The sequence below is a fragment of the Schistocerca piceifrons genome, chromosome 1, assembly GCF_021461385.2.
Source record: "Schistocerca piceifrons isolate TAMUIC-IGC-003096 chromosome 1, iqSchPice1.1, whole genome shotgun sequence".
Classification (NCBI taxonomy): Eukaryota; Metazoa; Arthropoda; class Insecta; order Orthoptera; family Acrididae; genus Schistocerca; species Schistocerca piceifrons.
The window spans coordinates 940429977-940451187 of NC_060138.1; the positions used below are offsets into that span (position 1 = coordinate 940429977).

Genomic DNA, 21211 nt, shown 5'->3' on the forward strand with positions numbered 1-21211 from the left:
TTTATATGAGACTGTCACTGTAGCGGAAACTGCTGTCGTAAATATTTCCGTAAGAAAGTTAAGTGACCACCTGCACGTAATGCATTGTGGGCACCCAGCTGTGTCAGACGCCTGGAGAAAAAGCCATTAGTGTGTGCCTTTTCAGAGGCACAGGTAGAAAAAAAAGGGAGGCCATTATCCTCGCTATTGACATTCCTTTGTAGAAAGCATCGCAAATACGACACGTTCAAACTTGAAAACATGTGATTATACTGTGGAGCTCTTAATTTATGATATTTACTAAAATGCCTAATGAAACGGTGAGAAACATTCACGGCTATTGTCTTGCTAGTTAAGACAAATGCCATATGGCTAGCTTTATGTATTTATTAACTCATTTTGTTTAATATCTAGTTTCTAGCTGCACTTCAGCATTGGTTAAAATAAAATTTTATAGCTGTACTAATATAAAGTATTTTCTGTCTACAGTCGAGTAAATAATAATTTTTTCAAAAGAATGAGGGAGCACAAAAAGACATTTATCTTCATAGGAACTGCATTCATAATTTTCTTTTCAAGTACTTGGTAATTTATTTTGTAGAATAAGTTCTGGTGCACCACTTTAATTACATAGACATTAAGATGTGAATATACATTTACCTGCATTGTTGTCTTTAATGTAATATTTTTTCTGCTTGAGCTTTGTCATGTTTAGATATAAGTTATTGCATTTGCTGCTGCTGTGTGCCAGGCATAGTGCTACTGAATTTGACTTTGTATTACGCTGTTAAGCCAGTTTTACTACGGATTTATTTTTCTTGTTTGCTCCACAGTGCCTTATATTAGTTGTAATATTGCAATTGCTTTGCCAATTTAAATTTTTTGTCATTGCTGATTGTGTTAATTGTTTTGTGCTGCTGCAATGCCTCATCCCTTAGTTTAGCATCTGAGCTCAGTAGATTTAAGTTAGCTTAAGAGGGGGTAGACTATATAAGAAACTAACTATAAAGAATTGGAAGAAATGCATTGAGAAGCTATAAGAAAATGGTTTGGCCAAAAAAGTATTTTCAAAGAGGATATGAACCAAAAAAGTAGGGTTTAGGGACAACAGGTTAGGTAGGATTTTCTTGGAAATAAATGATGAGGTAAGATAATGGAAAATAAATAATGAGGTAAGAAATGTGTGAACATGTAAATACAGACAGCATGCTTGGATAGAATTTTTTTGGTGGAAACAAATGTTGAAATAAGAGGAAAGATATATGGAATGAAGTTTTGGGGTGGACTGCAGTACCAAATGTCGCACTGAAAACAACCTCTGTCCTGTATTATTGTGTTATTACACTATGTGAAATTGTGTTTTTCCTGTATGTATGTGTCTAGCTAATAAGATTTATGTTGTAGAATTTTTCTGATGATATGTTATTTACCTTGTAAATATGCTTAGACATTATTTATTCTGTTTTGTTTTAATGCTCATGTGTGAAGTTGATGTTTCGAAAGTTATTCTGATCTTTTATGTATGTACTCATGTCATAATTCCTGTAACACTGATGTATATGCTATTTCGATTCTTTTGTAAAGCCTGTACTGCAAATGTTATTGTTATGTTCTTTAATGATGTATTTTGTACCTTTATAATTGTATTATTATGTTGTAAAATTGTAATTGACTCCAGTTCATCATATTATTAACTTGTAAGTTCCATTTCACTGCACAAGTTTCTGTTGCTCGTAGTATATGGACAATATGTGAGAAGTAGGGACTGATAGTGTTTGCACGTGTGTTAATAATTCAGCAAGGGACTGGTTAACAGCATTGCTGGTTCTAAGGACAATTCCAAAAACTTTGTGAGTGCACAAGTGGTGGTTTATGGACTTGCTATATTCTCTGCAAGACTCTTCGATGGTGATTGTGCACCTGCACAGTCGCAACAGATGGCTGCTGGCCGTCTCTACAAGGACTACAGTGGGTCTGCATCTTTGATGGCCCACCAATACCATTATTTCTACAAGGACTGCTGTGGGTCTGCACCTCTGGTGGCCCACCAACACCATAATCTCTAGCAGGACTACAGTGGGTTTGCTGTGTGATGACCTACTTACCAGTATTCTTCAAAACTTCAAATGACTCTGCTGTGGGTTTGCTCTGTTGTGGCCCATTACCTGTCTGCATGTCAAGAGTCAGCAGTGTCTTTCTGTTGGAAGGACAACACCACTTCTTCAAGACTGCATGGAAATCCACTACTTCTGTGTGCATTTTCTTTTACTGCTCAAACATTGAGAAAAACACTGCTATTTGACTGTGATGAATGATCAGGACTGTCTTTATCGACTGTGAGAAAATTTTAGCTTTTGACCAACATTGTATCAATAAGTGTGTGCATTTGATATCTTTGTTATTGTAATTATGAAAAATTTTATCAAATCATTATTGGCCACTGCCCAAAACAATTTGTAGAATTTTTTGGGGGTGCATGGGGGCTATGTAAGTAGGCTGTTTATGTTTTCTTATTGGCAACGTTACGTAGCGCTCTGTATGAAAATTACTGGCTGTGCTGTGTGCAGTCTGTGGCTAGTTTGCATTGTTGTCTGCCATTGTAGCGTGGGGCAGCGGCAGCTGGATGTTAACAGCGCATAGCGTTGCGCAGTTGGAGGTGAGCCGCCAGCAGTGATGGATGTGGGGAGAGAGATGGCGGAGTTTTGAAATTTGTGAGACTGGATTTCATGAACTGCTATATATATTATGACTATTAAGGTAAATACATTGTTTGTTCTCTATCAAAAACTTTCATTTGCTAACTATGCCTATCAGTAGTTAGTGCCTTCAGTAGTTTGAATCTTTTATTTAGCTGGCAGTAGCGGCGCTCGCTGTATTGCAGTAGTTCGAGTAACGAAGATTTTTGTGAGGTAAGTGATTTGTGAAAGGTATATATAGGTTAATGTTAGTCAGGGCCATTCTTTTGTAGGGAATTTTGAAAGTCAGATTGCGTTGCGCTAAAAACATTGTGTGTCGCAGTCTTGTACAAGTTTTCAAAAGGGGACTTTTCAGAGGTTGTAGGAAGGTTTCATTAAGGATGGAGTCAACATGGTGCTAGGACAGGGTATGCATGAAGAGGTTTATGGTGACAGGGACAGAGGGTATGTTTTGGTATAGGAGACGATACTGTTAGCGCGCCAGAGCGGGAGGGGGAAGGGAGTGGAGGGAGGAGCAGAAAGGCTCAAACGAGGGTATCGAGGTGGGTAAAAGTGAAGTGGGCCTGGTTGTGGGAGTAGGTGTCGTAGGTGTTCACCTGTGCGCCTCTAACACTCTGTCTCTTTATAGAGGACTCCTGTAGCAACGTCATTTGGGAATGAAACACTCATACCTATTTACGAGTTACAAGTCGCATCCTAGCCTACAGAAATGTGACATATCTTACGATATTTTTTCATGAATGTAGTGCTCATCATTGATCACGGCATCTCAAAACGAAATAAAATGACCAGACGAGGCCACCTACTAATTTTGTTATATACCTGGAGCGCCAGTCATCCAAGACAGCCATGAGCCAAGACTTGCGGTATCTGGACCACCCTTATGACTCTCCTGCCAATGACTGTGGCACAATACAGCCATACCTGGACTAACTACGGTTCCAATGCTGTTTTGTCAATACACCTCGAATTTCTCATACAAAATGTAGGTTCCTACCATTTATAGGAGTTATTTTCGAAGACAGGAGAATTCGGACCATACATCTGTACTTGTTGTGAAAATCCTGTACAACACTATGGCATAGGCTATATTTCCACCAAGTATTGTCTCATGAGGTAAAAAGATACCTTTTCTCATCATCTTAATATCTGCTACATCCTGCAGCACAGGACTAGAATATTAAACAGATTTTGGAATCTTGACAGAGTACTAAGGGTATGCTCTACCTATGTCACAGTACGCATCTTCATTTTAAAGTAAAAAAAAAAAAAAAAGCCGCATCGCATATGAAGTCTCTCAAGGTAACAGCACAGAGGAGATGTAAATATCAGGTTGATACTACATAAGACTATATAAATTCGGTAAAATAGCGGATTTTATTACGATGGTGATCTCTCCCTGTGTAGGTGGGAGAAATTTCATTAAAAGTTCTCGCCGCAACGTAAAAACTCCTGATTACCACGCCAACTCTCGAATATTATCCATGGTAGTCTCCTTCTCGCTTCTACTCGCCCGGCTGCACGTCATCAATATCAAATTGACAGGCTAATTAAATTAATTGATTATGAGAGTCCTTTTTTATCGTGAGTAAATATTTTTTTCCGAAAGTCCGATTACAGCCACAAGGTAACTGCTTCCGTGACGTCTCTGGAGGCTTCCCACAGGCTAGGTAGTCACTTCCTCCAATGCCAAAATGGATGGTAACCGTCGTCAAATAGCTGAAGACATCCAATGCTAGTGGAGTTCTGTCTCTCGGTTGTGTATTGTCATACTGTTGGAAGTAAGCCACTGCTCCCGAAGTAATACTGCTGAGATCTGTCAGTCTACGGGGACAGTAGGATGTTTCGCTTTCATCTCCATCCCTGCGACCTTACCACCACATGATTGCATATGAACAGCTGCCGCCGCCGCCACCACCGGGTTGCAAATCTCCACTCATGCGTTAGGGCTGTACCGCTCACGGTCGACAACCCATCGCTCTGCCTGACAGCTCTTAAAAAGTTATTCTATCCTTCTCAGAACGACTGGGCGCTTAAATGTCGATTGGGTAAATACCAGGATGATGATCATCATTGCCACCGGGTCACAAACCTCTGCCCACACGTCAGGGCTGCATCACACCTGGCCGAACCCCTCCACCGCCTGTCGTGCTGGACAGCTGTTAATGATTCCATACTGGCAAAAGTTGCTCTATCCTTCTTAGTGGGACTTGTTGCTTAAAAGACATTGGGCTAAATAGCACAATGTTGAACAATATGCTTCCCCTCATCCCTAAGGTAAACCTAAACGTTGTGAGTGTGTTTTCGAAATTTCCCAGAAAGACTAACACAGGAATACTGACGGCCACATCCCGAACGTGTATGAGTCTGCAGACCTAGGTTTCCCTCAGAATGCAGATGCTTCGAAAACTGAAATGGGAATCCCTGAAGGGAAGACGATGCTCTGTTTGAGAAACACTATTCGGAACTGACATCTGAAGCTGACCACAGAAGGTTTCTACTGCCGCCAACGTACATTTCGCATAAAGACGCCGAAGACAACATACGAGAAATAAGGGCTCATAGGGACTAATATAAGTAGTTTGCCTCCCTCCCTCTGTTTGCGATAGGAATAGCAAGGGGTATGACCAGTAGCAGTGCAGGTTACCCTCCGCCAAACACGGTACGATGGCTTGCAAAGTGTGCATATAGATGTAAAAGTAAATTTAGTCTACGCATTAATATGACAGTCCATCCATTCATAGGCACACAAAACTCATAGAAGAACGTTTTCTCTTACTTATCCGGAATGCAAAAGAGAGAACATCTTCTGCTGATCGTCTCACCCAACGGTGTGTGGCGGAGGGCACTTTACGTGCCACGGTCATTACCTCCCATTTTCTGTTCCAGTCGCGTATGGTTCGCGGGAAGAACGACTGTCTGAAAGCCTCCGTACGCACTCGAATCTCTCTAATTTTACATTCGTGATCTCCTCGGGAGGTATAAGTAGGTGGAAGCAATATATTCGATACCTCATCCAGAAACGCTCCCTCTCGAAACCTGGCGGGCAAGCTACATCGCGATGCAGAGCGCCTCTCTTGCAGAGTCTGCCACTTGAGTTTGCTAAACATCTCCGTAACGCTATCACGGTTACCAAACAACCAAACTTCTCGAGACTTATGTGAGAGGTTGTAATATGTTTGCCGAGAAATCTCAAAAGATACGCTGTAGCGGCACCTCTGAACTCCCATTTCGCCAGAGTATGAAGTGCCTGCCATATTCTCACGACTGTTCCAGTCTTCGATACATAGCATATGAATCCACCTGATTTCAACGAGTAAGAGATGTCCGCCGTCAAGTTACAGAGCCTCTAATAATTCTATCAAAATCCCATCAGTTTCCGACAGCACTGTTCCATTACAGGTGTTTGACATATGAAATTACACACCATAGTGCAATAACACCGTAAACAGGACAAAATTCAAACAAATGTACACACACATGATTTGTAGTACCTCACAAACCTCTATCAGTGCCTTAGAAAACGAGTCGGAAACATTTACACCACGGACAAAAATGACTCTGAGCACTATGGGACTTCACATCTGAGATCATCAGTCCCCCTAGAACTTCGAACTACTTAAACGTAACTAACCTAAGGACATCACACACATCCATGCCCGAGGCGGAATTTGAACCTGCGACCGTAGCGGTCACGTGGTTCCAGACTGAAGCGCCTAGAACCGCTCGGCCACACTGGCCGGCACCACGGAAAACATCGGATATACAAACAGAGTCATCAAGTTTCTGACTGGTTTGATACTGCCCACCACCACGAATTCCTCTCGTGTCCCAACCTCTTCATCTCAGAGTAGCAGTCGCCACCTACGTCCTCAATCATTTGCTGCACGTATTCCAATCTCTGTGTTTCTCTACTTTTCCCCTCTACAGCTCCCTGAAATACTATAGCAGTCATTCTTTGATGTCTTAATAGATGTCCTATCACCCGGTACCTTCTCCTTGTCAGTGTGTTCCACATATTCCCTTCCTCTTCGATTCGTCAAAGAGCCTCCACATTCATTCCTTTATCAGGCCACCAAATATTAGAACTTTCGTCAGCAGCACCACATCTAAAATGCTTCGATTATCTTCTGTTTCGGTTTTCTCTGAGTCCATGTTTCACTACTATACAATGCTGTGCTCCAAACGTACATTTTCAGAAAATTCTGCCTAGCAGATTTCTCTTGCCCAGGAATGCCTTTTTTTGCCAGTCCCAATCTGCTTCTGATGTCCTCCTTGCTCCGTCCGTAATTGGTTATTTTGCTACCTAGGCAGCAGAACTGCTTCACTTCATCTACTAATTGACCATTAATACTGATGTTAAGCTGTTCGCTCTTCTCATTTCTGCTACTTCTCATTACTTTCGTCTTTTTTTGATTTACCTGCAGTCCATATTTTGTACTCAATGAACGCTCATTCCATTCAGAAAATCACGTAATTCCTTTTCACTTTCACTCAGCCTGCTGTTTACGAAGTTCAAACCGGAGTACGGTTCGGAAATTATATGTTCACAATAGTCCTGTAAAATGATCATCGGTAGCTGAAATTGTGTACAAAGAAACAGCGACATCTTAAGAGGAAATTAACTCCACTCTCAGTAGCCAGAGGAGATGCTACAATCTTATCGCAGTTTACCGCCACCCCTGGTTAACTTCCTCCTGCACACAAAAGTCGTGGTCCGATGATTGGTGGTATTGTTCATGTGCGGGATAATATGGACGTTTCGTGTTGAAACCTCGTAGTCTTTCCACTGTATGTAGGATCAGTACACTCTCCCCCAGAATAGGTAATTTTACTAATTTTGGGCAGTACTCATTTCACGGTATTTTTCTCCAACTTTATGGATTCTCAGTCAAATTCCGTAATTTGACTAGGTGTTCGCTATTTCACATATTTCATCGCATTTCCCTCAATATTACGAATTTTACATCAATTTTTCATGAGTATATCAGGTTTTGCTCGAAATTTACTGATCTACCCGAAAAAAATCTGAGCAGCAACAAAAATCTACTCTGTACGCGTATCACTTCCCTGTTGCAGATCCCTAGACGATGGAGCGCAAGTCAAATGATTATGTGGAATTGTTTCCAGACTCTGATGTTCCATCAAGTACAGCAATAAATGAGATTTCAGACAGGGTCTTTTATTAAATGCATCTAACTCCATCTTCTGGCTGGAGTATGGGACTTGGCTGGTCAATATCAAATAAAACAATACCATCCGGCGTTATTTAGGTTTACTTCTAGGCTACTAGTTTCAACGATACACTACGTCATCTTCAGGCCTGCTTCAATCGAGTACCCTTCCACTGTATTACAAAATACAGAAGCACTTTTACTGGTCTCGTAACGATTATTACGGGCATGCGTGCTCGTTGTCCAACGGTGATCGGAGAAGCTGACGGGGCTTCCTTTATATTCGTGTACAGCTATCCCGATAGTGAAATAAGATCTGTCCAGTCTCGAGGCTGACTGTGGAGATACGTACGTATAGCGTGATCGTGTGATGACTAGTCGATCTATGACGTCCATCTGTTTAATTCATCACCCATGGTATTTGAGGGGCCGTAGTTAGTGGTTGATCCTATTGTTTATGCCGGTCTTACAACACAGTTGAAATCTTCTCCCATTGCTATGTCACCCTTTGTGCGTCTCATAAAGTACGGGTAGTTTCTCTAAAACACATTTCTCTAACAGTTCTGTTATGTGTTTCTGGCTGGGTATAAGAGTTTAATATTGTTATTCCATTTAGTTTTGCTTTGAAAACGTGCCCATCCTGTTGGTTTTTTAAGTTCTCTAACTCCAGTCCCATTCTGGTTAAAATGCAGCAACCTCTACCGCTGGAGCCAACAATGGTGTATGCTTTGTATTGCTGCTGCAGATTCATCTCCTCTTAAGCTGCTTCCTGAAAGAAGGCAATGCCCACGTTATTGGTTTATAAGAAATTCCCCGGAATCCTCATTTGGCGTGAGTAGCCTAAGCACCCTCCCACTGCTCATTGCGAGCAGTTTGTCAGTTTCGACGTCCATTCTTATTTCCTTATATAGCTGTCTTGACCGGATTCGTTCCGAAGAGTTTCACTTCCGTTTCACCTTCCTCGTCGTCTTGATGTTCACTTTCCTTATCTTTCTTATTTTTTCGACGTTCCGCATTTAAATTTGGTCTGGCATTCATTCTCAGCGCCTACTCAACACCTTGAGATTTTATATCCTTTTGGTTTCTAATACTTCCCTCTGCTGTCTTAAACGAGTGATTTTCAGTTTGTGTGGTGGTACTGAAAACTGTTTCCACACAATCTTTTACATTACTTTCCCGTTTACATAATCCAATCATAGCTTCTGTGGTTGCACTCAGCGATTCCTCTGTTATTGTCTGGAGTGTTGTTTCCTGCTATGGTTGGTGTTTACTTTCGCGCTGTGGACGACTCAAGGGGCTCACCACGTATGGTTGTCGGGACTGAAGAATATCTGCGTCCGCCTGACTTTCCACCTCAGTCTCGGGTGCACTCTGTATTGTAGAAACATCATCGGGCTTCTGTTTCCTTGTTATCTGTGCAGTTTTTTCTTCACGGTTTTCTTCGGAGCTCGTACTGCCCTTTTCTAATGGGCGTTTCTTGTTGTTCTGATTTCAATGAGAACAAGAAAGGCTTTCATTTTCCATGTCGTCTTCGTTTTCTTGCTTTTGAACTGAAATCCCATTGAATCCGTAGCTGTTTCCCTGAACAATAGTTGCAGCCTGGCCTTTATAGGTTTCATCCTTTTGATCGTTGTCTGCGTACTTCATTTCTTGTTAGTCTCTTGTTCAAGAGTGGGAATTCTTCTTCAACTAAGCTAGGAGATTGGACAGTGGATCCCACGTCAGTATTTTCGGTGTTGCCCGTTGCAGTACTTGAAGGAATCAATTCTTGTGCCTGCAATCGTGCCCGCTGTTGCAGATTATTTCGCAGAATAAACACGCACCATGAGTAGTTTTCTCGAAGATGTCTTGGTGCACCGCACACGTGATACGTAGGAGTCTGTCCAACATATACACTCCTGGAAATTGAAATAAAAACACCGTGAATTCATTGTCCCAGGAAGGGGAAACTTTATTGACACATTCCTGGGGTCAGATACATCACATGATCACACTGACAGAACCACAGGCACATAGACACAGGCAACAGAGCATGCACAATGTCGGCACTAGTACAGTGTATATCCACCTTTCGCAGCAATGCAGGCTGCTATTCTCCCATGGAGACGATCGTAGAGATGCTGGATGTAGTCCTGTGGAACGGCTTGCCATGCCATTTCTACCTGGCGCCTCAGTTGGACCAGTGTTCGTGCTGGACGTGCAGACCGCGTGAGACGACGCTTCATCCAGTCCCAAACATGCTCAATGGGGGACAGATCCGGAGATCTTGCTGGCCAGGGTAGTTGACTTACACCTTCTAGAGCACGTTGGGTGGCACGGGATACAAGCGGACGTGCATTGTCCTGTTGGAACAGCAAGTTCCCTTGCCGGTCTAGGAATGGTAGAACGATGGGTTCGATGACGGTTTGGATGTACCGTGCACTATTCAGTGTCCCCTCGACGATCACCAGTGGTGTACGGCCAGTGTAGGAGATCGCTCCCCACACCATGATGACGGGTGTTGGCCCTGTGTGCCTCGGTCGTATGCAGTCCTGATTGTGGCGCTGACCTGCACGGCGCCAAACACGCATACGACCATCATTGGCACCAAGGCAGAAGCGACTCTCATCGCTGAAGACGACACGTCTCCATTCGTCCCTCCATTCACGCCTGTCGCGACACCACTGGCGGCGGGCTGCACGATGTTGGGGCGTGAGCGGAAGACGGCCTAACGGTGTGCGGGACCGTAGCCCAGCTTCATGGAGACGGTTGCGAATGGTCCTCGCCGATACCCCAGGAGCAACAGTGTCCCTAATTTGCTGGGAAGTGGCGATGCGGTCCCCTACGGCACTGCGTAGGATCCTACGGTCTTGGAGTGCATCCGTGAGTCGCTGCGGTCCGGTCCCAGGTCGACGGGCACGTGCACCTTCCGCCGACCACTGGCGACAACATCGATGTACTGTGGAGAACTCACGCCCCACGTGTTGAGCAATTCGGCGGTACGTCCACCCGGCCTCCCGCATGCCCACTATACGCCCTCGCTCAAAGTCCGTCAACTGCACATACGGTTCACGTCCACGCTGTCGCGGCATGCTACCAGTGTTAAAGACTGCGATGGAGCTCCGTATGCCACGGCAAACTGGCTGACACTGACGGCGGCGGTGCACAAATGCTGCGCAGCTAGCGCCATTCGACGGCCAACACCGCGGTTCCTGTTGTGTCTGCTGTGCCGTGCGTGTGATCATTGCTTGTACAGCCCTCTCGCAGTGTCCGGAGCAAGTATGGTGGGTCTGACACACCGGTGTCAATGTGTTCTTTTTTCCATTTCCAGGAGTGTATTACGTGTGCCTTGAAACCGACTACAAGAATGTCTACAAGAATAAACATTCGTACAAATCTAACCCCGTTGTAGCATTGGATCTTGTATGTAGTAGACCACTTTTCTAATTATATGTTTTTTACCTGTCCGTAATTAGAAAGTTTCTGTATTAAGTTCTTTTCGTCTATCTCTTGGGGTAGATTCAGCAACCTGACAGATTCCAGTTCGCTGTTAGCGTTACTTATATCAACGGTACTGGCAGAATCATCACGATGAGTGTCAGTTAGACCGTCAGAGAGAGCGCACCGCTAGTTCCTTCTACTAATAAGGCGAGTACACCATCCGATTTTTACAAATTTTTACGAGCTTCAAACAGGAGGAGTGCAGTAATGGATAGGAACTGTGATTGTTGTGTACAGATTCGAGCTGAGCTGGGGACCCTTCGCTCACAGTTTCAGGCTGCGTTGGCATCCGTCACACAGCTTGAGGCTGCTGCCAAGGGGCGTCACTGTGGGGGATCGGACGCGGGGATGCGAGAGACGTCGAGCACGTCCCACCTGTCCTCCTATCGGTCCACTGCTGTCACCTCCCTGGGTACTGCCTGCACTGAGGTTGACCCCTCACCCGTGGTCGAGTGGGAGATCATTCCAAAGTCTGGCAGGCAGCGAAAAACTTTCCGTGGGGCCGATCGTAGGGCCTCCCCAGTTCCTTTGACGAAAAGGTTTCGGGTGTTATCTATGGCTGACGATGTCTCTGAGCTGGATGCAGTCGTCCACCCAGTTCCAGATGAAGCTTCTCGGCCCACAAGGTCTGGGCATTCAAAGAGGGTGGGTTTGCTGGTAGTTGGAAGCTCCAACGTCAGGCGCGTAATGGGGCCGCTTAGGAACATGGCTGCCAAGGAGGGGAAGGAAGCCAGTGAGCACTCTGTGTGCATTCTGGGGGGAAGTCAATCCGGATGTGGAAAAAGTGCTTCCGGATGCCATGAAGAGTACAGGGTGCAGCCAACTGCAGGTGGTGGCTGACGACGGTACCAACGATGTCTGTCGCTTTGGATCGGAGCAGATTCTGATTTCGGGCGGCTGGCAGAAATGGTAAAGACTGCCAGTCTTGCTTCCAAGATTAAGGCGGAGCTCACCAACTGCAGCATCGCCGATAGAACCGACTGTGGTCCTTTGGTGCAGAGCCGAGTGGAGGGTCTGAATCAGAGGCTCAGGCAGTTCTGTGACCGTGTAGGCTGCACATTCCTTGGCTTGCGTCATCGGGTGGTGGATTTCCGGATTCCGCTTAATAGGTCAGGAGTCCACTACACATAGAAGGTGGCTACACGGGTAGTGGGGTCTGTGTGGAAGGGACTGGGCGGTCTTTTAGGTTAGAGGGTCTCAGGGAACCACAGAAGGGGCGTCCGTCAGAAAGTGGGCAGGTAAAACACAATAAGGTAGTTGTAGAAACGATTGGTATTGCAGTTGAAAATTGTCGTAGCTGTGTTGGGAAAGAACGAGAGCTCCAGAGCTAATAGAAAGCACTGAAGCTCAAATAGTTGTAGGTACAGAGAGCTGGCTAAAGCCGGAAATTAGTTCAGCCGAAATTTTTTCATACAATCTAATAGTGTTCAGAAAGAATAGATTAAATACAGTTGGTGGTGGAGTATTTATTACTGTCAGAGATAGTTTGCTTGTAGCAAAATTGAAGTAGATGGTTCATGTGAAATAGTATGGGTAGAGGTTATACCTGACAATCGGACTAAACTATTAATTGGATCGTTTTACCGACCCCCCGACTCCGAGGACATAGTTGCTGAACAGTTCAAAGAAAACTTGAGTCTCATTTCAAGTAAGTACCCCGCTCATGCCATTATAGTCGGTGGTGATTACAATCTACCCTCGATGTGCTGGAAAAATTATACGTTTAAAGCCGGCGGCAGGCATAAAACATCATTCGAAATTGTACTGAATGCTTTCTCAGAAAATTATTTTGAACAATTAGTTCGTGAGCCCACTCGAAGCGTAAATGTTTGCGAAAGCGTACTTGACATTTTAGCAACAAATAATCCTGGAAAATAGTGAGTGCTGTGACGAATACGGGGATTAGCGACCAGAATGCACTTGCTGCTAGGCTGAATACCGTAACACCTACAACCATCAAAAAGAAACGCAAAGTATATCCATTTAAAAAAGCTGACAAAAATGCTCTTAACGTCTTTCCAAGAGACAATCTTCACTCCTTCCGATCTGATCACGTAAGTGTAGAAAAGTTGTGGAATGTTTTCAAAGAGGTAATATCAACAGCAATTGAGAGATATATATCACATAAATTAATAAGTGATGGTACTGATCCCCCCAAGATACACTAAACGGGTCAGATCGTTGTTGCAAAAGCACCGAAAAAAGCATGCCAAATTAAGAAGACCGCAAAATCCCCAAGATTGGCACAGTTTTACAGAAGTTTTGAAATATGGCGCTTACTTCAATGCGAGATGCTTTTGATATTTCCCACAACGAAATTTTGTCTCGAAATCTGGCAGAAAACCCAAAGAGAGTCTGGTCATACATAAAGCACACCAGTGGTAAGGTACAATCAATACCTTCACTGCGTGGTAACAACGGTGAAGTCACTGACGACAGTGCCACTAAAGCAGAGTTATTAAACACGGTTTCCCGAAACTCCTTCACCAAAGAAGATGCAGTAAATATTCCTGAATTCCAATCAAGAACAACTGCCAAGATGAGAGAAATAGAAGTAGATATCTTCGGTGTAACAAAGCAGCTTAAATCATTTAATAAAGGCAAGGCATCCGGTCCAGATTGTATACCAGTCAGGTTCCTCTCAGAGTATGCTGATAAAATGGCTCCATGTCCGTTCCCGGTAGCTGAGTGGTCAGCACGACAGACTGTCAATCTTAAGGGCCCGGGTTCGATTCCCGGCTTGGTCGGAGATTTTCTCCGCTCAGGGACTGGGTGTTGTGTTGTCATAATCATCATTATTTCATCCTCATTGACGCGCAAGCCGCCGAAGTGGCGCCACATCGACAGACTTGCACCCTGGCGAACGGTCTACCCGCCGAGAGGCCCTCGTCACACGACATTTTTTTTCAAAGGCTCCATATTTAGCAACTACATCCAATTGCTCAAGTCACACCAATACCCAAAAAGGGAAGTGAGCCGTGGTAAAAATTGCTGTTTTGAAGAGCACATCGCAGTGCGTAGTGTGAAGCAGTCGCCCTCCGTTTCTGGCAGTGGCGCTGCTGTGGCAATCGCAACTTTGGTGTATCCCTCTGGTGTGAAATGGGAATGGTAGCCTGTTCACGTGCATTTAAGGGGCGCTATGAGCTCGCTAACGGCCACCTGCGGCGGTACTTCGAAAGAATACCGCCCTTCGATTGTGACATTCCGGTCACTCATCGAAGTAATAGATTTTGCAGGTGCCAGCCAGCCAGCCAGGCAGCCAGCCAGCCAGCAACCAGCAGCAGTCCAGCTAGCAGCGGTCCTGCCAGCAGCCAGCAGCGGTCCAGCCAGCAGCGGTCCAGTCGGCAGCCAGCAGCAGTCCTGCCAGCAGCCAGCAACGGTGCAGCCAGCAGCCAGCAGCAGTCCCAGCCAGCAGTGGTCCACCCAGCAGCCAGCAGCGGTCCAGCCAGCACCCAGCGGCGGTCCTGCCAGCAGCCAGCAGCGGTCCAGCCAGCAGCGGTCCAGCCAGCAGCGGTGCAGCCAGCAGCGGACCAGAAAGCAGCCAGCAGCAGTCCTGCCAGCAGCCAGCAACGGTCCAGCCACCAGCCAGCAGTGGTCCCAGAGAGCAGAGGTCCAGCCAGCAGAGGTCAGCCAGCAGCCAGCAACCAGCAGCGGTCCTGCCAGCAGCCGGCAGTGGTCCAGCCTGCAGCTGTCCTGACAGTAGCCAGAAGCGCTCCTGCCAGCAGCCTGCACCCAGCAGCGGTCCTGCCAGCAGCCAGCAGCGGTCCACCCAGCACCGGTCCAACCAGCAGAGGCCCAGCCAGAAGCGTTCCAGCCAGCAGCGGTCCAGCCTGCAGCCAGGAGTGGTCCAGCCAGCAGTGGTCCAGACAACAGCTGTCCAGCAAGCAGCCAGCAGTCAGCAGCGGTCCACCCAGAAGCCAGTAGTGGGCAAGCCAGCAGCGGTGCACCCAGAAGCGGTCCAGCCAGCAGCCAGCAGCGGTCACAGCCAGCAGGGGTCCTAACAGCAGTGGTCCAGCCACCAGCCAACAGCAATCCAGCCAGCAGTGGCCCAGCCAGCAGCCAGCAGCAGTCCTGCCAACAGCAGGCAAAGGTCCAGCCAGCAGCCAGCAGTGGTCCCAGCTGGAAGTGGCCCAGCCTGCAGCGGTCCAGCCAGCAGCCAGCAGCAGTCCTACCAGCTGCAAGCAGCGGTCCAGCCAGCAGCCAGCAGCCAGCAGCGATCCTGCCAGCAGTCAGCAATGGTCAAGCCAGCAGCGATCCAGCTAGCAGTATTCCAGCCAGCAGCGGTCCAGCCAGCAGCCAGCAGCAGTCCAGCCAGCGGCCAGCAGCGGTCCTACCAGCTGCAAGCAGCGGTCCAGCCAGCAGCCAGCAGCCAGCAGCGGTCCTGCCAACAGCCTGCAATGGTCAAGCCAGCAGCCAGCAGAAATCCAGCCAGCAGTGTTCCAGCCAGCAGCAGTCCAGCCAGCAGCCAGAAGCCGTCCAGCCAGCGGCCAGCAGCGGTCCAGCCAGCAGGGGTCCTGACAGCAGTGGTCTAGCCACCAGCCAGCTGCAATCCAGCCAGCAGTGGCCCAGCCAGCAGATAGCAGCCAGCAGACAGAAGCGGTCATGCCAGCAGCCAGCAGCGGGCCAGCCAGCAGCCAGCAACCAGCAGAGGTAGTGCCAGCAGCCAGCAGCAGTCCAGCCAGCAGCCAGCGGCCAGCAGCCAGCAATGGTCCAGCCAGCAGCCAGCACCCAGCAGTGGTCTTGCCAGCAGCCAGCAATGGTCCAACCAGCAGCCAGCAGCGGTCCAGCAAGCAGCCAGCAGCCAGCAGCAATCCTGCCAGCAGCGGTCCAGCCAGCTGTGGTGCAGCCAGCAGCCAGAAGCGGTCCAGCCACCAGCCAGCAGCAATCCAGCCAGCAGTGGCCCAGCCAGCAGATAGCAGCCAGCAGCCAGCAACCAGCAGCCAGCAGCCAGCAGCGGTCCAGCCAACTGCCAGGAGCCAGCAGTGCTCCACTGATCAGCCAGCAGTCAGCAGCGGTCTTGCCAGCAGCGTTCCAGCCAGCAGCCAGCAACTGTCCTGCCAGCAACCAGCACCGGTCCAGCCAGCAGTGGTCCAGCCAGCAGCCACCAACAATCCAGCCAGCAGCGGTCCAGCCAGTAGCCAGCAATGAGCAACCAGAAGCGGTCCTGCCAGCAGCCAGCAGCGATCCAGCAAGCAGCCAGCAGCCAGGAAAAGTCCTGGCAGCAGCCAGCAGCAGTCCAGCCAGCAGTGGTCAAGCCAGCAGCCAACAGCCAGCAGCGGTCCTGCCAACAGCCAGCAATGGGCAATCCAGCAGCCAGAAGCGGTCCTGCCAGCAGCCAGCATTGGTCAAGCCAGCAGCCAGCAGCGATCCAGCCAGCAGTGTTCCAGCCAGCAGCAGTCCAGCCAGCAGCCAGCAGTGGTCCAGCCAGCGGCCAGCAGCGGTCCCAGCCAGCAGGGGTCCTGACAGCAGTCGTCCAGCCACCAGCCAGCAGCAATCCAGCCAGCAGTGGCGCAGCCAGCAGATAGCAGGCAGCAGACAGAAGCGGTCATGCCAGCAGCCAGCAGCGGTCTAGCCAACTGCCAGGAGCCAGCAGTGCTCCACCGATCAGCCAGCAGACAGCAGCGGTCCTGCCAGCAGCCAAAAACTGTCCAGCCAACAGCCAGCAGCGGTGCTGAGACTAGCGTTCCAGCCAGCAGCCAGCAACTGTCCTGCCAGCAGGCAGCACCAGTCCAGCCAGCAGCGGTCAAGCCAGCAGCCAGCAGCGAGGAAAAGTCTTGGCAGCAGTCGGCAGCAGCAGTCCAGCCAGCAGCGGTCAAGTCAGCAGCCAGCAGCGGTCCAGCCAGCAGCCAACAGCCAGCAGTGGTCCAGCCAGCAGCCAGCAGCGGTCCCAGCCAGCAGTCATCCAGCCAGCAGCCAGCACCAGTCCAGCCAGCAGCGATCATGCCAGCAGCCAGCAACGGTCCAGCCAGCAGACGGCAGACAGCAGCAGTCCTGCCAGCAGCCTGCAGCGGTACAGCCAGCAGCAGTCCACCCAGAAGCGAACCAGCCAGCTTTGGTCCAGCAAGCAGCGTCCCAGCCACCAGCCAGCAGCGGTCCAGCCAGCAGCCAGCAGCCAGCAGCGGTCCTGCCATCAGCCAGCAGCAGTCCAGCCAGCAGCCAGCAGCAGTAGTGTCAGTAGCCAGCAGGAGTCCAGCCAGCAGCCAGCAGCCAGTAGTGGTCCAGCCAGCAGCCAGCAACCAGCAGCCAGCAGCAGTCCTGCCAGCAGCCAGCAGTGTTCCAGCCAACAGCCAGCAGCCAGCAGCAGTCCTGCCAGCGGCCAGCAGCACTCCAGCTAGCAGCGGACAAGCCAGCAGCCAGTAGCAGTCCAGCCAACAGCCAGGAGACAGCAGCTGTCCTGCCAGCAGCCTGCAACCGTCCAACAAGCAGACAGCAGCGATCCCAGCGAGCAGTGGTCCAGCCAGCAACCAGCAGCCGTTCAGCCACCAGCCAGCAGCGGTCCTGCCAGCAGCTAGCAGCGATCCAGCCAGGAGCGTCCCAGCCAGCAGCAAGCAGCCAGCAACAGTCTTGCCAATAGTCAGCAACGGTCCAGCCAGCAGCCAGCAGCGGTCCCAGCCTGCAGTGGTACAGCCAGCAGCGGTCAAGCCAGCAGCGGTCCAGCCAGCAGCCAGCAGTGGGACAGCCAGCAGCCAGCATAGGTCCAAGCCAGCAGCGGTCCAGCCAGCAGTGGTCCAGCCAGCAGCCAGCAGCAGTTCCGCCAGCATCGTGAAGCCAGCAGCCAGCAGGCAGCAGCAGTCCTGCCAGCAGCCAACAGCAGTCCAGCCAGCAGCCGGCAGTGGTTGCGCCAGCAGCCAGCTGTGGTCCTGCCAACAGGCAGCAGACAGCAGCGTTTCTGCCAGCAGCCAGCATCGGTCCAGCATGCAGCGGTCCAACCAGTAGCGTTCCAGCCAGCAGCGGGCCAGCCAGAAACAAGCTGTGGTCCAGCCAGCAGCCAGCAGCAGCAGCGGTCCAGCCAGCAGCAAGGAGCGGTCCAGCCAGCAGCCAACAGCGGTCCTGGCAGCAGCCAGCAGCGGTCCTGCAAGCAGCCAGCAACCATTAGCAAGCACCAGTCCAGCCAGCGGCCAGCAGCAGTCCAGCCAGCAGCGGACGAGCCATCAGCCAGCAGCGGTCCAGCCAACAGCCAGGAGACAGCAGCTGTCCTGCCATCAGCCGGCAACCGTCCAACAAGCAGCCAGCAACAGTCCCAGCGACCAGTGGTACAGCCAGCAGCCAACAGCGGTCCAGCCATCAGCCAGCAGCTAGCAGCGGTCCAGCCAGCAGCGGTCCAGCCAGCAGCGGTCCAGCCAGCAGCGGTCCAGCCAGCAGTGTTCCAGCCAGCAGCCAGCAACCAGCAGCAGTCCAGTCAGCTGCCAGCAGCGGTACAGGCAGATGTAGTCCAGCCAGCAGCGGTCCAGACAGCAGCTGACCAGCCAGCAGCGGTCCAGCCAGGAGCCAGCAGCCAGCAGCAGTCCTGCCAGCAGCGGTCCAGCCGGCAGCGGTCCAGCTGGCAGCGGTTCAGCCAGCAGCCAGCTGTGGTCCAGCCAGCGGCCAGGAACCAGCAGCGGTCCAGCCAACAGCCAGCAGTGGTCCAGCCAGCAGCCAGCAGCCAGCAGTGGTCCAGAAAGCAGCCAGCAGACAGCAGAGGTCCTGCCAGCAGCCCGCAGCAGTCCAGCCTGCAGCCAGCAGCGTTCCCAGCCAGCAGTGGTCCAGCCAGCAGCCCGCAGCAGTCCAGCCAGCAGCCAGCAGCGGTCTTGCCAGCAGCTACCAGCAGTCCAGCCAGAAGCGGTCCAGCCAGCAGCCAGAGGCAGACCTGCCAGCATCCAGCGGCGGTCAAGCCAGCATTGATCCAGCCAGCAGCCAGCAGCGGTCCTTTCAGCAGCCACCAGCCAGCAGTGGTCCTGACAGAAGCCAGTAGCGGTCCAGCGAGCAGTGGTGCAGCCAGCAGCGGTCCAGCAGCAGCGGTCCAACCAGCAGCAGTCCAGTCAGCAGCCGTCCAGCCATGAGCCAGCAGCAGCCCAGCCGGCAGCCAGCAGCATGCAGCGGTTCTGCCAGCACCCAGCAGAGGTCCAAACCAGCAGCCGTTCAGCCAGCAGTGATCCAGTCAGCAGCCAGCAGCGTTCCCGCCAGCAGCAGTCCAGTCAGCAGCCAGCAGCCAGCAGCAGTTGTACCAGCAGCCAGCAGCGGTCCAGCCAGCAGCCAACAGCGGGTCAGGCAGCTGTAGTCCAGCCAGCAGCGGTCCAGCCTGCATCGGTCCAGCTGGCAGCGGTGCAGCCAGCAGCGGTTCAGCCAGCAGCGGTCCAGCTGCAGCCAGCAGCGGTTCAGCCTGCAGCGGTCCAGCCAGCAGCCAGCAGCGGTCCAGCCAGCAGCCAGCAGTGGGACAGCCAGCAGCCAGCATAGGTCCAAGCCAGCAGCGGTCCAGCCAGCAGTGGTCCAGCCAGCAGCCAGCAGCAGTTCCGCCAGCATCGTGAAGCCAGCAGCCAGCAGGCAGCAGCAGTCCTGCCAGCAGCCAACAGCAGTCCAGCCAGCAGCCGGCAGTGGTTGCGCCAGCAGCCAGCTGTGGTCCTGCCAACAGGCAGCAGACAGCAGCGTTTCTGCCAGCAGCCAGCATCGGTCCAGCATGCAGCCAGCAACCATTAGCAAGCACCAGTCCTGCCAGCGGCCAGCAGCAGTCCAGCCAGCAGCGGACGAGCCATCAGCCAGCAGCGGTCCAGCCAACAGCCAGGAGACAGCAGCTGTCCTGCCAGCAGCCGGCAACCGTCCAACAAGCAGCCAGCAGCAGTCCCAGCGACCAGTGGTCCAGCCAGCAGCCAACAGCGGTCCAGCCATCAGCCAGCAGCTAGCAGCGGTCCAGCCAGCAGCGATCCAGCCAGCAGCAAGCAGCCAGCAGCAGTCTTGCCAGCATTCAGAAAAGGTCCAGCCGGCAGCCAGCAGCAGTCCCAGCCAGCAGTGGTCCAGCCAGCAGCCTGCAGCGGTCCAGCCAGCAGGCAGCAGTGGGCCAGCCAGCAGCCAGCAGAGGTCCAAGCCAGCAGCGGTCTAGCCAGCAGTAGTCCAGCCAGCAGCCAGTAGCGGTCCCGCCAGCATCGTGAAGCCAGCAGCCAGCAGGCAGCAGCTTACCTGCCAGCAGCCAGCATTGGTCCAGCATGCAGCAGTCCAACCAGTAGCGTTCCAGCAGCAGCGGTCCAGCCAGCAACAAGCTGTGGTCCAGCCAGCAGCCAACAGCCAGCAGCGGTCCAGCCAGCAGCGGTGCAGCCAGCAGCCTGCATCGGTCCAGCCAGCAGCCAGCAGCGTTCCCAGCCAGCAGTATTCCAGCCAGCAGCAGTCCAGCCAGCAGCGGTTGCGCCAGCTGCCATCAGCAGTCCAGCCAGCAGCCAGCAGCCAGCAGTGGTCCTGCCAGGAGCCAGCTGCGGTCCAGCCAGGAACCAGCAGTGGTCCTGCCAGCAGCCAGCAGCGGTCCAGCGAGCTGTGTTCCAGCCAGCAGCAGTCCCAGTCGACAGTGGTCCAGGCAGGGGCCATCTAGCCAACAGTGGTCCAGCGAGCAGCGGTCCAGCCAGCAGTGTTCCAGCCAGCAGCGAGCAGCCAGCAGCGGTTCTGCCTGCAGCCAGCAGCGGTCCAGCACGCAGAGGTCCAGCCAGTAGCGTTCCAGCCTGTAGCAGTGCAGCCGGCAGCCTGCAGCGCCCCAGCGAACAGCCAGCAGCATTCCCTGCCAGCAGCGGTATAGCCAGCAGCCAGCAGCGGTCCCAGCCGGCAGCCGTCGAGCCAGCAGCAGTCCAGCCAGCAGCCAGCAGCAGTCTGGCCAGCATCGGTCCAGCCAGCAGCCAGCAGCGGTCCACCCAGTTGTGGTCCACC

The 21211-nt window shown here is 51.2% G+C and overlaps 1 protein-coding gene across 1 annotated transcript; it reads left to right on the forward strand.

The window, feature by feature from the left end:
* Positions 1 to 16034: 16034 nt before the first annotated feature.
* Positions 16035 to 20882, forward strand: LOC124776720 (nascent polypeptide-associated complex subunit alpha, muscle-specific form-like). Its single transcript, XM_047251840.1, has 6 exons — positions 16035 to 16785; positions 16887 to 17685; positions 17734 to 17950; positions 18025 to 19346; positions 19622 to 20380; positions 20444 to 20882. The coding sequence occupies exons 1-6, from the start codon at positions 16035 to 16037 to the stop codon at positions 20880 to 20882; spliced, it is 4287 nt and encodes a 1428-aa protein (XP_047107796.1).
* The last annotated feature ends 329 nt before the right edge of the window (positions 20883 to 21211 follow it).